The sequence below is a fragment of the Echinococcus granulosus genome (assembly GCF_000524195.1).
Source record: "Echinococcus granulosus chromosome Unknown EG_S00007, whole genome shotgun sequence".
In the NCBI taxonomy this organism is placed as follows: Eukaryota; Metazoa; Platyhelminthes; class Cestoda; order Cyclophyllidea; family Taeniidae; genus Echinococcus; species Echinococcus granulosus.
The window spans coordinates 328,732-345,367 of NW_020170387.1; the positions used below are offsets into that span (position 1 = coordinate 328,732).

Sequence of the window (16,636 nt, forward strand, 5' to 3'; positions counted from 1 at the left end):
GGTCCACGGTACGCCTGCTGGAACAGCAGGAGCTGTAAATTTATTTAACCTAGAGTGTGAACTGTGTATGAGTCCTCCGGAAACCGAATTTCTGGATTGTGCTTTTTGACATCTACTGAGGAGCAGTCAAGGTAAAGTGGTGATAGCTTTGCGTAGGTCGGCATACTCAGAGGGGATAAACCGCTCGACCCTGAAGACACAGCACAGTTCCATGGATGTAACTGGGAAACAGCGTAACTCTCAACGACTTTATTTGATTTCTTGCAACAATTGTTATTAGTAGGCTTATTAAATTACCAGCCGTGTTATAACCTTACGAAGAATAATTAGGTGGAATCATGAATGCTTGATAAATAATTCCCAAACATGAAAACTAGCGAAAAAACACTCGATTAACGATAGGTTGTGTTGTTTCAGTAGTTGTTCGCTGTCTTAGGTACCGGCTACTTGGCCATTGTCCCAACTAAGACACCAAACTCCACATGTATTATGGAATAGAGCTGGAAAAAAAATGAAATATCATCTGCAGGTTAATGGCATGAAGAAATGAAGGGTACCTTTTGCTTTGGTAAAATTATTTTCATTATGGTACCGATGAAGTTAATGGCTACAGATGTGCATAATGCTAAAACTTTCACTTGATGTGGCCAAACAAATTTGTGAATAAACTGACGCCTGTCCAACCAATGCGCGCATGCTGTGCCAAACACACCAATGGAGAGGTGCCCAGGTCGGCTAGCCGGGGTGGGGTCGCTCAAAATGAACTTCACAACACTTCGCTCGGAAAGCTAACCAGCACACTGCGACCTACTGTCTCGGAGCTGGGAACCTCGCTAAAAGTGTACAAGGTAGGTTACTGCAATGCAGATTTTAACTGATGCCCATTTGGAATGATAAATGAACAGTGAAGTAGATAATGCAGTACCCATTCTTTCGGGTAAAATAAAAGCAAATTTGATGCTTCTAATTATTCTGCCGAATCAGAATATTATTCCAGAATAAATCCGAAAACATTATTTAAGTTGTCTTCTCGCATCTACTGTAAGCATATTTTTGCCCTATGAACTCGGCTAATAATTAACTTAATCCCTTTTGAAGGATCGTATGTCCTGTCCTGCGAAGTTTAAATATCACCATTATATTCAAATAGATTGTTGTTTGTGGTTAGGTTGCATTTCCCCATGGCACTTAAGATAGTCTCAAATTAAAGGTTTCGCAATATGGAATAGTATAACCACTGGGGACAAGTCAAATTATTGTTAGTGGTGTAAACATTAGCCAGAACTGAAATTCGTAGTACTTTCAGAAATGGCAACACTTCAGCAGCTTAGCTCTGCATAATTTGGCAACTTGGCTCGTGTTGAAGACAAAAAATTGTTCCTTGTTGATTATATGTCTATTTATTTTGCTCCTCCCTAGTTGATTTGTTAAAATAGATTGTGAATAAAGTTTGTTTCGTTAGACTTTTTGCACACCTAGAGCAAAGAGTCTTTAGCGTCGGCTTGAACTGCATTTCAATGTAACGTGCATGATTATACACCATGCTGTAGAATCCTAAATAGAGATGAACTTAGAATCTCTACAGTTTCAAGTGCGATTGAGATTACCTAAATCCATAAATGAAGGACATCCCCTATTTTGAGTCCATTTTGAATGTAACAATGATTGCAGAAATATTAAAGCCGTGACAAGCCTATCGAATCTTTCACTAACTTATTTAAAGCTTTTGGATGAAACGCAACGCTACTGAAAGTGGATGTCGAGTACTTCGAATTGATAAAAGTTTACAAGTAATTATCGTCACATGGCTGCTTTAACTAAACATGAATTAAGATGAATTTTATCCAAATACTCTAGAAAACACTTCCACTTGTTGGTGGTCAGAATTTTATCGTGTGCTCAAAAACACACTTTCTTGAATGAAACCTTAAGAATGTCATCAAAGTATTGCTTTTTACCGCCAATTCAACCTTGTGTCCGCCACATGTTTTGTCCGTGACTATTATTATTATTATCATTTCATCGGTAGCCAAAAGCCCCTTTGCTTATTCAATATGAATAGCATCGGTAAATAGCAATGTTCCAGGCAATGCTGATGTTGCATCCGGCTGGGTTATGTACAAGGGTAAACACATGGGATTCTCTGCCTCTGTGGTACATGCCCACTTATGGCATCGGACATATATCGTCCAATTGCCGTCATTTTTTTCCACAAATAGTCCCTACATTGGGACGAATTTCATAAGTTCCCTAAAATACAAAAATTGGTGTCTTACTTTCAACTTTTTGCAGTCTCCCGATTTCGAAAGGTTAACTAAATGAAATGCCGATACGATTGGGGTACTGCTTTCATTCTTGCTAAATATAAAAGCCTTTGAGCGTCAAAATCAGTCAAGCGAGCTCTGCCTTCTATTATTAATCGTTTGTTACGACTTATAATTTGTACTGACTTCGGACGTGGCATGTGATATTTTTTATGGTCCGAATAGCCCTTGCAGGGAAATATGCACTCAATATCTGTTCAACTAATATATGGTATGTCCACCCAAGACTAAGTCTATTCGAAGAAAATATTTAATAGACCCCAAAAGACCGCACATTATGGCTGGGAAATCAAATGGAACTACCCGCCCGAAATGCTTAAGGAGGGCCTGACAACGGCACTCAGACCCACTAATAGTGAGTGGAGGTACATGCAAAGCAAATCCTGCAGTAAAAATTGTATGAATTAAAGTAAACCAGATCTTATCCGTTAGGTCAGCAATTTAATGCAACACAACCTTTGTTCTGGAATTTTTTTGCCAGATTCACCTTCTTTATTGCTGGATGGTAAACTTTGGTAAAGCGCTCGTCTTCAGGTTTTCTGAGAACTATAGCCTTGCTCTTGAGTGACAACAAAGTGATTGATGGAGGAGGGCGCATTTTTACTGCTTCTACCTGGAAAGTAGCATGTGCGCCTCACAAGTGGAATTATTGCACTAATCTTTCCAGAATTCTTCCCCCTCGAATATGACTGAAGAGATATTGCATGAGCTTCCAAAACCATTTGTTTTCATAAATAAGACCTAGATAATGGGGTTTTTACCGTATTTTATGTTGCACTGAGCGAGATAAAATCGGAGAAGACACTACTTCCACAAACAGGGATGGTTATCTGGACTAACAGTTAATTCCATATGCAGACATCAAATAGATGCTGTGTGGGAACAGGCAGTGTAAAAATGAAAGCAAATCATTGGATTAGTGCTGTTAACCCAATCCCAGCAGTCGTCGCAAGAATTGCAGTTCTATTTATTAATTTTCAGGCAGTACATTTTTAATGCGTCTGAATTCTAGCATTGTATACGATAACTCGAATTAGCTCCATTAAAAGAGGACATAATTTACTTCGTTATATTTTCACCAATCTAAAACAATCATTCCTTACTTCCGGACATAGAAATTTTCAGTTTACCTTCTTGTCAAATCCAGTAAGGTCAGGACAACGACTCATGCTTACCACTTAACAGGAGGGTAGATAGGACGTAAATTCTCACGGAACCGTTGCCGAAAAAAAAACCCTAAGTTCCAGTCACCGGATTTGCTCCCAATTGCATACGCATTTCGCCAGAAAAGTACTTTTAAAATGACACATAATCAAGTGATCATAGTAATTCATCCACGGAAAATAATGCGGTAACTTCGTAACTATGATGTGGTATTTTCCTACCCGTGCCATCAGTGGGGCTAGCTTAAAAGAGGAACACTCAGGGACTGATTTTCTAATAAATGCATACATCTTGAAAGATAGCAGTAAAGCTCGTAAAACATTTCCTAATGCGAGCATAAACGTATCAATTTGCAGGAACTTTAAAGCGGAAGATTTGAAACGCCTTCTGCACCCATAATATTTTATGCATTTTAAAATCTTATATCACAACTACCGTCTCCTTCTGCGCCACTTAGAGTTTCCCATTAATAATTTGGTGTGCATCAGACAGTGTACAAAAGGAATACTTTTCAGGTAATGCTGCCTGAGCATAGCCTCCTCATCCATCTCCTCTGCGTCGGCCTCCTCTTTGCTGCGCTCTTCATTCCACCGTCGGCATGTCGAGCGGTGGAGCTTTCCTTCGCTGTCTGCTGTAGCGTCGGCATCAACAGCACACATGACATGGAGTTAGATACCCTCATCAAGGCGAGCAACTCGGACGAGTGCGTCGCTATAAAACAGGTGGATCAAATCTTCAAAGAGGTAATCCTATGACTGCCAACACCTTACCTCGTCAATAAACCGGTTTCAGTCAAAAATGCGAATTAAGTTTAGCTGCACAATAAAAATTTAGTATAAATAGGGAAGTGGGTTCCCGCAATTCTTAAAGGCATTTAAGTAAGACTGCGAACTGTTGTCATTACTTTCCGCTTTTAAAAGCATTGAATAAGCGTTTGCCTTCGCCTCATTCTGTTAATGGCCAAAATGTACATTCATCAACGTACCTGGTAGTATATAAATCGCCATTCAGCTTAAAAAATTTTTCTCCTAAACAAATAGTCGTTCTAAAACGATCTAATAGCGGATATATTTCCCCTCCTGAAGATTGACGACATCAATGCTGAATTACCAGACGATCAAATGGCCAAATGCCTGCAGGTCAAACGAGGCTGCTTCTACGCAGCAAAGGCTAATGTCTTCTGCGAGAATGCAGCCCGAAGTATATATTCTCCTGACGACAAGCTAACGCCCATTAGTCACTTTTCTCCTGAACTTCTCAAATCCCCGAGAGTAAGACTTTTGTTCCTCAAATAAACAACTTAGAGGCTTTGATATGCCGCCTTCATAAAGGCAAAAAACTTAAAGCTGCAGTGGTGTTTTATAGGATTGCTGCAAAAGACACAATCGACTTCCAGCATTGGATGTAGTTTCGGACGACAGCATGGATTTTGACATCAACGGCGTTCCGCTCTGTTGCACGGTCAAAGGCTATGAAGGTGTGTTGAAAAGCCGAGCATATCAGGCACATGCACAGGTATATTGCCTCACTCCTGAGACTCAAATGAGGACATGAAGTACAAACGCCCACCACAGCGCAGTGGGGCTCTCATTCGGGTCATCGCACTTCACGAAGGGTCTTTTTATGCCTGCCTCCATTTTCATACACCTTTGCATAAGACTTGGTATGAATTAGGAACCCACAAATCGTGCATACCCCTATACATTTACATGTGTGGTCAGTCGAAATGTTCAATTAAAACTAAACAGTGCAAGTTTTTATCTTTATGAGTCTGCTATTAGTTATCAAGGTCCGTAACCTTATTTTAGCTAAATCCCTAAAAATGACTTCTTATGTAGGAGGTTCTTCGCAAAATCTGCTGTTTCCAAATTACCATCATCCGTAGTTTGAATTTGAATTAAGCGCACATCTAAAAAGTCCGCATGCCACTTTTCAAGTCATTCGAAGCTTTCCTATGTAAATAATTACTTAGTGGCTCGCTACACCTAAAAATCATCTTCCTCTTGTCACTCCGAATATGTAGATTGGTGAAGCGCAAGACTAGACGATGGTTTCATTGGTTCCTGTTTACTGGGATGCAAATGTGTTTTAAATTCTCAAAATTTCCAAGGTTTTCGTAATTTTACTTCAACCTGATATGTTAGTATTCACTTTATGGATCCCGTGGATAGTAAATTTGTAATAAGACCCTTCTTCGAATGTTTGAGGGCGGTTCCTTTATGCTCATCTAGTTCCCCAGGACCTGGATCCCTTTGCTAATGCGATTACAACAAGGAGTAGTGCAGAGTCTTACGAGCGACCAACGAACAGTCATAGAGCCAAGTCTACTTCGGTGACTGTTATAGTCTCTGTACCATCAACTACAATGACGGTGACGCAATCGTCAATGTCAACCAGCAGCCACAACACAAAGTCGTATACGGAGCACGCGAGCTTCGAGCCAATCACCACAACAGTCAATTCGACGGAGCACTCGTACTCGTATACATACTCCACGTCTCCTCCTCCGACTGTCCCATCGCATTCACATCCTCCTTATTCACCTCCACCTCCACCTCAAACGCAACGCAGCACAGAGGCGGAACTCGTCTGCGAGCCTGGCTTCACGTGGAACCCAGAAAAGCAGCTTTGCCTCCACACATTAGCTCGATGTCCCAAGGGCATGTATCTTTCAGTGAATCAAAGCAAATGCCTACCAAAAATTGGTGACAGGTTCAAATGCCCTCCTGGTTACGAGTTTCGCAACGATATGAATGGCTGTGAGGGTAAGTACACAAGTTATTTTTTTTCTATACGTAGGCCAGTTAGAATGCATTTTGCGACCTAAATTTGTTGCATTTAAAAGAAGGATTATTTAGTACTGCTACTTCCGCAATCAATAAACTTGAAGCCAGACCAAATCAGAGAAAAAACCAGACTTAATTTTAATGTAATGACTTCAAAAAGCACCTGAATGAGACTTAAAAATACTTTGTACCATCGGTAAGCTAAATATAGTTAACAAATGAAATGAATGAAGTCAGAAAAATGGCACAGAAATCTGGAATAAGCAAGCTACATATTTCATAATTGTGTGGGTTCCAACAGTATGGAAAGTGAGGAGGATTTCACGGTTAGGTTGTCCTTGTTTACCGAGTTCAGGTGCCAAATGATTGTCAGTTAGTCTCGCACCTCTCCGAAATAGTGAAATGTCACCTGTCAGATTGCCCGTAAGGCTGTATTCTGTAGTAAACATTCCGTGTCTTGGCATGTCTCTCTTCTACATTTCTAGGCTCAACTGAGTAAACTAGCCTTTTGAAAAGCACCAAATAAACATTAATTGGGCGGAATTTCACGCAGTCGCTGGCAGATTCTCTTCGTGGCTCGTGACAAATTAAGAGGTCAACAAGGTTTATTGAGGCATACCAACTTGTTTGTTTCCGTATAAAATGATAACTGACAACCGGCTTCAGTTTAGAGAGGGCTTGAAACAGACAAATGCTTAAAGCGAACCATGTTGCTCGGCAGAATGAAGATTTGCCAGCTTTAATTGCAAAGCTGCCAATTCAATATTTGTTCAACTGCTGGACTTAAATTACTGGTCAACCCTTGAATGAATAGCACGATGTGTCAATGGAGGCCGAAAAATCAAATCGCTTTGCGTTTGAGTTCCATCGTGAGACCGAGGTGTTTACTACCATACCCATTTACGTGAACGCACAGTTCGGATATAGCTGGACACTTCACAGCAAGCTATAGCAGTAAGATTCTTTTAAGGAGCCATAGAAAAGTTTTGATTGTCTACTATTCACCCTCAAGCTTCGTTTTACTTCAGGATCTTAAAACCGAGGCCGTTACTTTTTTCTGCTAAAGTTTTGGAAGCTAAGTAGTGAAGTAAGTGCTGAAAAAACTGATCATATTACAGAGAGGGTTTGGGAGTTTTCTTTTTGAGTTTATAAAAAAAAATTGAACAGTTCCTGCATTTTTGTTTGGCGTTTGATTGATGCCTGAGTAGCCATGAATTAAGAGGATTTGCCAGTACCATCGATCCATCTTAGGACATTCTGTCTACCTTAGCGTCCAGTGGGCTCAAAATTTTTAAGATCGCCAAGGTTCAGGAATGATTGTATTCACGGTTCTTAAAGATTTGTTTCTGCCGTAAATTTATGACAGATTAGGCGTCGACCAAATGTTGAGAATGAACTAGGCGTTCTGCGCATAAATGTTCACATGAACGGCAGTGGAGGCTGTGGATTGAGCTACCAAAAATTGTCGTTGAAAAGTTTAGATCATTCAACTGTCCTACTACTGAGCAGCTAAATATCCCATCACCGCACGGTACTGTCTTCCGTTTGGAAAGGCTTATACTGGTCCAGTTTTACGCTTTCGTTACCAAAGAAACTTCGTCGACTCACACAGCGTTGCATGCTCTCACTACATCTATTGTCTGTCATCCTTGATTAACAATGCCTGTGCGCCGGCTTGATCGCGAATGTAGTACTGCCACAGTAGCATCCATTTTTGAAAGACTAGGTTTGACACAAATGTTTCTCATACTGCAAAAAAACAATGCTTCATTCAGATTGCTTTTCATTTGTGTAAGGTTACCAATACATTTCCACCTTTTTTTCCCTAACGCATGTTCCTGCATGGGCATGTGCATGTGTTTAATGCGAGATTTGCTTCCTCTTGTGTGATTGCTACGAAAAAAGACGTGAATGAGTGCGAGGAGGGCGTTTTGGAGGGTAGTCACTACGTGGCCGCCTGTCCCAAGTCTGGTCAGCAGTGCATCAACACTGGGGGGAGCTACGAGTGCAACTGCAAGCAAGGCTTCCAAAAAACCCGAGACGGAGAATGTGTTGGCAAGTTCTACTTTCTAATAACATCCAAACTTGCCCAAAATAGCCTCCTCTTAAATTCCTTTGTCTGACTTTTGTGCAAAGTTGGATGTTCAAAAAGGTCCTATTGGGCAAATGACCTTGAACTATGTCTGATGGAAGACATGGTATTCCGTTCCATTTTCGCCTGAAGCAAACAGCCACATTGCCAGTTCTTTCTTAGTCGCATAAGATTCCCAGGTTATTTTGTTCGTTTCAAGGACTGATGTCTTCTAGGTATTTTTCATGATACGTTCATGCATACTTTGACCTTCATGGGTGTGTATTCTGTTGCTGTCCCGACAGTTGTATACCTGAAGCTAAGTTAGCCAGGCGCGGATATTATGTAGCATCTGTAGTAGGACTGAACTATACAGGTGGCAACTTGATTAGATACCCTGAATGACCCCTCTACTTTAAAGCATTAAAGCAGAGAAAATGGCCTTGTGTTTGAACTTATGGCTGCTGAATGTCTAAAATGCATGACATTGTCCCATTTTGGCTGAATGAGTTCAAGACTGTGCAATTACTGCATGTACGCTTCCCAAAAAATTGTGAGACTATGAGAAAACTATGAGTTGGGAGATTGAGTGGCATATTTGAGGAAAATTTGCCCGTTTTTAGATATTGATGAGTGTAAGGCTTCTTCGGAGGTCTGCAAAGCAGGCTACGAATGCCGAAACGTGATCGGATCCTTCCAGTGCATTCGTCAAGTGCCCTGTGGCTTTGGCTACGTGCTCAACTCCGAGACCCAGGAATGCGAAGGTGATCAAAACAACCACTTTTATTTGAGAAAGCCACCAAACGCCCTTCAAAAGTAAAAATGACTGCAGTCATGTGCGCTTAATTAAGCCTTGACGAACATATTTATCAAACTGCATATGTAATAAATTTTCATTCGGTCATGTTATCACCATTATTTTATAGCCTTTTTATGACAGTTTGATAGGTATAGTATTTTTAAAAGTTAAAATTAGTGTAAGCTTCTTGATTTAATGGTGGTAGAGTTCGCCCTTTTGGCTCTGTACCTAGCAATGTGAACCCAAACAACTTTTAGACATATTACTCAACAATATAAGTACATACACTTTAAAACATTCAGGGTGCGTTTCATCGCCCCTCGATGTCGGAGAATTTCTTATTTCACGAATAGACATCGACGAGTGCAAAGCACAGCCGGATATCTGCGGTCCGAACATGATCTGTGTAAACGTACGAGGTGGAATGAAGTGCGTCCCGAAAAAGTGCCCCGGAAAACTGAGGTAATCGCTCACTTATGGAAGAATGCAATGTTAAACAGGCGCTGAATGGTATTGTCTTTTAACAACAGGCTATTTGTATCGGCTTAGCATCTAGTAGTTACAACCATTATTTCCTCATTTCACTTCAGTCAGTCTTATTCTTTAACCTGGCTATTGTAAAATGTCTCACTATAATAAGTTATTCAGATGCATGTAGCTGTAAATATCTAAATGGGAACATTTTGTATGTGTGTATATCTTTATTATTAATGTATTTTAGACGAAACTCCAATGGGTTGTGCATGCCTTGTCCATCTGGCTATACCTTTAATGAGCGGCGCAATAGCTGTGAAGGTAGAGTCCCATTTCGGGCGAATGAGCACTTGCCTCAATTCACGCGTTCACCTTTAAAACAGGGCATTTTTTCCTCATTGCTGTCCTTAGGTGAACATTGTTGAGTGTTTTCTCGTTTTGGCTTCTTTCGAGGTTTCATATTGCAACGTTAGGAAGTAAATCAAGCATAAATTTTCAATTCTTTCGTAATTTATATTACCAGACCATCATTCACTTGCTTATAGCAGTATAGGTATTAGTGGGGTGAGGCACTTTGCTTCCAGAATGTAACCTTGGTCCTAGCCATGCTCATGGCAAATTTAAGCTGCTTATACCTGCTCTCTTCTGGAATGAGGCTTACTTCTTTCAATGCTTCCTCAATATGTAAACATGCTTAGCAATAAATTTTAGATTTTTTCTCGGTGTACGGAATTCTAGTAATAACTTACTTACCTATAACTTCTTTATAATTTCGGTCACTTCAACGGTCTTTCTAAACCTCCTCTTCCAAGCATAGACATCAACGAATGCGAGCTGAACGCGACTCTTTGCAGAGCCTTCGAGCGATGCACCAACCGTCCTGGCGACTACATCTGCGAGCCGAAGTTGCGCTGTGAGATGGGCTTCCAACTCAATAAGAACGGAACCAGTTGCGATGGTGAGTTGCACGACCCATAGATGGTTGAGGTGTCCATTTACCGACAGATTTTCAATACTTGAGTGAGATTTGACGGCCAAAACTCGGTGAAGACGGAGAGTAAAGGGCGCTCATCCATGCCATCGTCTAAAATTTTAGAGTAAGAGTAGTTGATTAGTTGTTTGCAATGTGGTGAAATGTGTGGAATGGGGAAATTGTAAACGGAGATGAAGTTAATGGATTTAAAATAGTTTTGATTAACCTTTAATACTGTACCTCCAAGCCTAATTTCGATCTCATTCCTGAGACTTGAAAATGCCATCCGATTTATTTTAATAATTCAAGTATTTTGATCGGTAGTACCAAGTACCCAAACAGTCATTTTTACTGCAACCTTTTGAAAACGTTAATAAATATTTGCTTTTATGCTTATGATTCAGTAACATTGAATCCAGTAAAAGTGATTCGACTGCCTAAGTAGACGCAGGGGCTCACAACTTTTGAACTTTCTTGTTTTCATAGACATTGACGAATGCAAATTGAAAGCTTTCAATTGTCGACACGGTCAGATATGTGTAAACACACCTGGTGCCTACGAATGCGAGCTCTCCCCTTGTCACCTCACCGAGAGGTACTGTAACTCATTTTTTTTTATTAAAAAGACCTTTGTATTTGATATCTTAACGCCTTCACTGTTAGCGTCTGTTGTGGACCGGGGTTTTTGTGCATGTCTAGCTCCCAGTCAGAGCTGTCGAGACACGAAGGCTTCGATGTGGACGCCTATGTTTTGCAGTTAGTATGAGTATGTGTGCTCGACAAGTAGTTAATGTGCTATAGACACGGGGTAGTTCAATTCTACCATATTTCCATTATTTGATTAAGCTGTACCTTTTGGAGCACACCTAAAGTCTGCCTCCACGTCATATTGGTCATTCAGGAGGACTGAATAAGGGCGCAAGTTTCTAGATGTTTTAAATGTTTGGGAGTTAGTCACAAAAAGTGAACTTCTGGGGAACCGAAATAGGAGTGCTGTCCGGGGGTCGGGGACGCATCCACCAGCGTCACACATATGCGACCCCCCGATTTCCTAATCTGAGCGCAGCATCAAGAATACGTAACGTATATTCTTCATTTATTTTACTACAACTGCTTGCACAAAATTTTGTTGTTAACGCATTTAGTGAGTTTAAAATGATGAGATTTAGCGGAGGGTGTTTTTATGAAGTGGTTTCGTTTATAAGAACATCAACTGGCAGTGAGCAGTAGAATCATATTTAAAAAAATATCATTGGTGTGGTTGTGGGGAGGGCGACGTAATGCTGTTGAGCACGATGCAACAAGGTCCACTGCTTATAACACTCTTGGCTCCTGAGGTGAGTACAAAAAGAATGACTTCTCGCCCATACGGTCATCAGCTTATTTTTGGTCTCATAAGAAGTCGTCACAGATAAATGGCTGCTAATGGTACTTCTATCGCGATCCACCACTCACTAGTTTAAGGTTTTTTAAGTTGTGGTAATTTTCCCCGTATAGGTATGATTACGCTTTAGAAAAATGTGTTTGCTCCACGGGATTCCAGCATCGCGGAAGAGAATGCGTCGGTGAGTCAATTAACAAAATTCTATATCACATCGTTTTGGAGAATACAAATATGCGTCCCCGTAACCGACTTATAAACGGTATTTCCTACTAAGAAATGAATTCCAATTATCTTCGGTTTCACTACTAAGTAATTATTTCTCAAAACCGAAGTCTGACCTTATCTTGGCATTAATTAATGTCAAGAAATGACCGACTGACGTTCTACTAGATTACCACTTTTACTATGTAACATATTTCCTTTGTTTGCCTGAGCAGATATAGATGAGTGTGCAGAGGAGGAAAAACATGGAGATCGTCAAAACCCACTGTGCGGTTCACATCAAGTGTGCGTAAACACGGTTGGTGCCTACAGATGTGTCACACTAACTGATTGCCCAAAGGGCTTCCATCGAACATCTCCAAAAGCATCATGTACAGGTATTTCTCGTAATTCTAGGAGTTGATGTGAACTTTTTCTCCCATAAAAGTACAAATGTGGTCAGACATTATAAGAATGAGTGAAGATACCAATAGTTACTTTTCCACAGAGTCCCACCCCGGTTAACGGCAAATAACAATACTAATAAAATAATAACTTTGGAAGTCATTTTGATATGATGAGTATTTCATATGAAGGGATTTACTTTGTACTTTGCGGGTTTCGCGTTTTCTCATGCAGATATCAACGAATGTGCGACGGGGGAAGCGAACTGCGGTCCGAATATGCACTGTGAAAACACCCTTGGGTCTTACCGATGTCTCTGCGAAAGAGGCTTTAAAAACATAAATGACACTGCCTGTGCCGGTACGTCATTCTTGTCCTCGTCGGAATCATTCACGTTTCGTCAGAATACTAGAATCTTGTGATTTCAGTAATGTAATGAATGTTCACAAATAAGCCGCTTGGAAATGGCAAGCCTATCAAATAACACCACATGCATTGTTAGAACCCATGATCGGTAAAAACATGTCTTTAAATATATGCTTATCATCTCCATGTTATTTGCCCCTGAAATACACATTAAAAAAATTCCAATAAGAGCTGTACCTTACTACATGTACCTACCAGTAAGAATGTCAGCGAATATATTGTAGATATCAACGAATGTGAGGTATTTCGCCCGGAGGAATCGTGCCCGGACAGGCGTGCCCGCTGTGTAAACACTGCTGGTAGTTACCGTTGCATTTGTCCAAACGGATTTGTCTGGCACAGCTACCCTGTCTATGCCTGTCGAGGTAAATAGGTCTATTTTCGCCTAACAAACCAGCACACATCATAAGTACCACCGAATTACAAGACTTATAGCCCGCAAATCATCTAATCTAGCAGACTAGAAGACTAATAATTCTTTTTTTCCATATAACAGTTGAAATTTGCAACTTTAGTATCATTTATGTGATAAAAAATTGTAAATTATTGAACATACAACAAGGGCAAATGATGGAAACATCTTGAAAATTCCTGATGTGCTGCCTTGGCAACTTTAGCCAACACCAGATGCTGGTCCATCTTCATCCGTCGTTTCATAATCTTTTCCCTCATCATCCCGATAGCGAGCATTGGCTTTCTGACTGATTTCACTTCCCCCGGACTCATTCTTTTGCTTTCAAAGAAAATGTTGATAAAGCCTAATTTATCACAATCTCTACGATTTTTGAAGTAACTTTCTTCTAAAAATAATGATCTGGTGTAAAGAAGACGTTGGATCCCAAAAAAGGGTCAAATTTAATCCACTAACATCACCATGTTCATCAATTCTTAGGTTACGGTGTCTTGTCTTCCTCTAAGGAAACTCAAAAATCGTATGCCTTTTAAAAATGTTTCTATTTGAAAAAAACAACTTACATAACACATATTCTGCCTATTTTTGAAGCGGAAAGGTAGTGAGTTGTATAGGTGGAAACCGGTTTGCTTTCCTAAAGAAAAGGAGAAAGGCTCTGTTATGGGATGATTACCTGGAAGATATAACGATGTTAATGACCATATTCTCTTCAGATGTCAATGAATGTGTGCTCGAGATTGATACGTGCGGACCTGAGCACCGATGTGTTAACGACGAGGGAGGGTACCACTGTGAATGCGCGAAGGGATACCGCCTCAATTGGGATAATAGAACTTGCATCGGTGGGTTACTCAGACCCTATACTGTTCCACACACTATGAAATATTCCTTCGCCACAGTGATACAGCACTGTTTTAATTAAGGTGGAGCTCAATTTAATGGCATTGTTATAACATTTGCGTTATTTTCTTATATGTGCAGATATTAATGAGTGTACGGAGAAGGGCGCAGGCGCGCTGTGCCAGAGTGGAATTTGCGTCAACACTCCCGGCTCCTTTCGGTGTGACTGTCCCTCTGGCTTTCGTCTCGGAAAGGGTGGGAACTGTGTTGGTAAGTCCTCCTGCACACTGCTTGTTTGTGCTATGAAAGTTATCATGTGATGCCACATGACTTTTATAGGACAAAAAAATAACGTTAAGGTGAAGGTGAGATTACAACAGAATAAGCTACTAACCCCCATATACCGTTCGCGAGGTCATGGTGTCATCAAGTGATCACGTGATGACGAAGGCTCAGTACACTGGAATCTGAACTTAAATTGATCCGAATGTTGTGATATGCAATTCCACATCCTCAGTGCTATGCAGTATGATTCGAAGCACTGCTGAGTTTCCCGCTTATTTTGGGAAAGTGGGACAAGATAGTACAAAGTGCACTGTGTGATGATTTGACACACATTAGATATTTAACAGTACCATTTAGGAAAGTCGGCAATAGTTGTAGTCATCTTCCACGACTCTGGAGTCATGAATTTCCACATCACAGCATCCGGATCAGTTCTAGTTCTTCATGAGTACTGAGTTATGATGCCATTGCGCAAACAATAAGTCATTTTTGTGATAGATGGAGCTTCCTGTTTAACGGTTGGAAAATCCTTCTTTTATCTCAGCTTTTTCAAATTGTTTCCACGTAGCCTACTGTCAAGAGACCTTAACAAACTTCAATCGCTCTTTCACAAGTTAAGCAATCGCTTTCCTGTATTCTTTTTTGAAGAAGGACAGCACGAATTTCAAAATTACTTCGTTGACAACTTCATGCAGCTTAATGGATGAAGTACCGGAAGTCACAAGGAGGATTCTTAATTGCTACTAAAATGTGGTGCCTCGTGTCTCTCTTGAAGTTAGTATTAACGTACAGAAGGTCTGGGCGGCTATAGGCATGGCCGGAGGGCTGCACCATCGAGGAGAAGTACAACCCGCGACTACTAGAGAACCCATGTAGTTAAATAACCAGATAAACAAAGATCTGATCACTGAAAAGATTCCATTTAATAACTAACAAGCAATTGTTGATTTTAATTACAATAATCCTATCACTTTTGAATGTACTCCATCTGCCTCCCCTGAGCAAGTAAGTCTATCTCCATTCAAAAAGTAAGAATAAGTTATGACTAATCTTCTGTTGATTTACATTTTGTTGAATAAATCTCTGATTTTGTATACAACCGCAGACGTTAATGAGTGTCAGGAGCGGGACGGCATTTGTACTTCACGCCACGCCCGAGGGATCACATTCAGTTGCGTAAACCTCCATGGTTCTTATCGCTGCGTCTCCAAGCGTTGTCCATCTATGTATGTAAAACAAAAAATTCCGAATGGATACAGGTACTCATCACAATCTCACATAGCACTATCGAGCCTTGGTAGTAGTGTCTTGCGTTGAATGACTGATCTTTTACAGGTGCTCCTTAATGCCAGAATATGAATGCAATACCTTTGATCCGTACTGTTTGAAGGATAGACCACTCCGAATTGATCACCTGCACATCGAATTACCCTCAGTTTTGAAGAAGCGAATAGTTCTAGGTGAGTTGGATTCTTCAGTGGTCAAACGTGGAACTGTGAATGTTGAACTACTGGAACACTATGCTTACGACACACGCACAAAGCGTCACATTTCAGTGAAGAATTCGCTGAAGGTAAATTTCTCTTGTTTACGTAATCAAGAAAAATATTAATTCCATCAATTTCTTGTTACACTTTTTGATCTGGAACATAGTTAGCCGTGAAAGCCTCTGATAGACGAACGGTTGAATTGTTACTGGTCAGACCGATTGAACCTCCGGCGGACATTTTTGTCTCTGTTCGCCTATCCGAAATGCGCGGACAGAGAAGCAAAGTCCGATCCAACACAAGGTTTTACCTCTACGCGACTGAAAATAACAACTTGAATTCAACCTCCATCAGCAATGATATTGATGAATGGCGGAGCAAGAAATGACATTTCAATCAAACGCCACTACATGCGCCCCTTCCTCTTTTACAAAAGCAGTCCACCTGCTCTGACCACATGTGTACCCAACCCCAGACTTCCTCAACTTCACCTATAATGATGCCACACTTAATCGCTCCATTTCTACCAAACACTTTCCAGTGTCGGCTAACACTTTTGTCAAAATCAGTCTCTTTACCATTTTAATCAAAACATTAACAAATTA

General features: G+C 40.6%; 1 protein-coding gene across 1 annotated transcript; it reads left to right on the forward strand. All coding sequences in view use genetic code 11, as the record gives it.

Moving 5' to 3' along the window:
• Positions 1 to 4,006: 4,006 nt before the first annotated feature.
• On the forward strand, positions 4,007 to 16,419 carry EGR_01756 (Fibulin-2; the record flags this gene model as incomplete). The annotated part of the gene is made up of 18 exons (XM_024491005.1): positions 4,007 to 4,231; positions 4,574 to 4,759; positions 4,854 to 4,965; positions 5,720 to 6,253; positions 8,180 to 8,323; positions 8,969 to 9,109; positions 9,447 to 9,606; positions 10,431 to 10,576; positions 11,078 to 11,186; positions 12,089 to 12,156; positions 12,413 to 12,574; positions 12,816 to 12,945; positions 13,179 to 13,372; positions 14,133 to 14,261; positions 14,401 to 14,529; positions 15,650 to 15,803; positions 15,880 to 16,117; positions 16,198 to 16,419. 18 exons carry the CDS (start codon positions 4,007 to 4,009, stop codon positions 16,417 to 16,419), a joined length of 3,183 nt encoding a protein of 1,060 aa, XP_024354461.1.
• Positions 16,420 to 16,636: the final 217 nt, after the last annotated feature.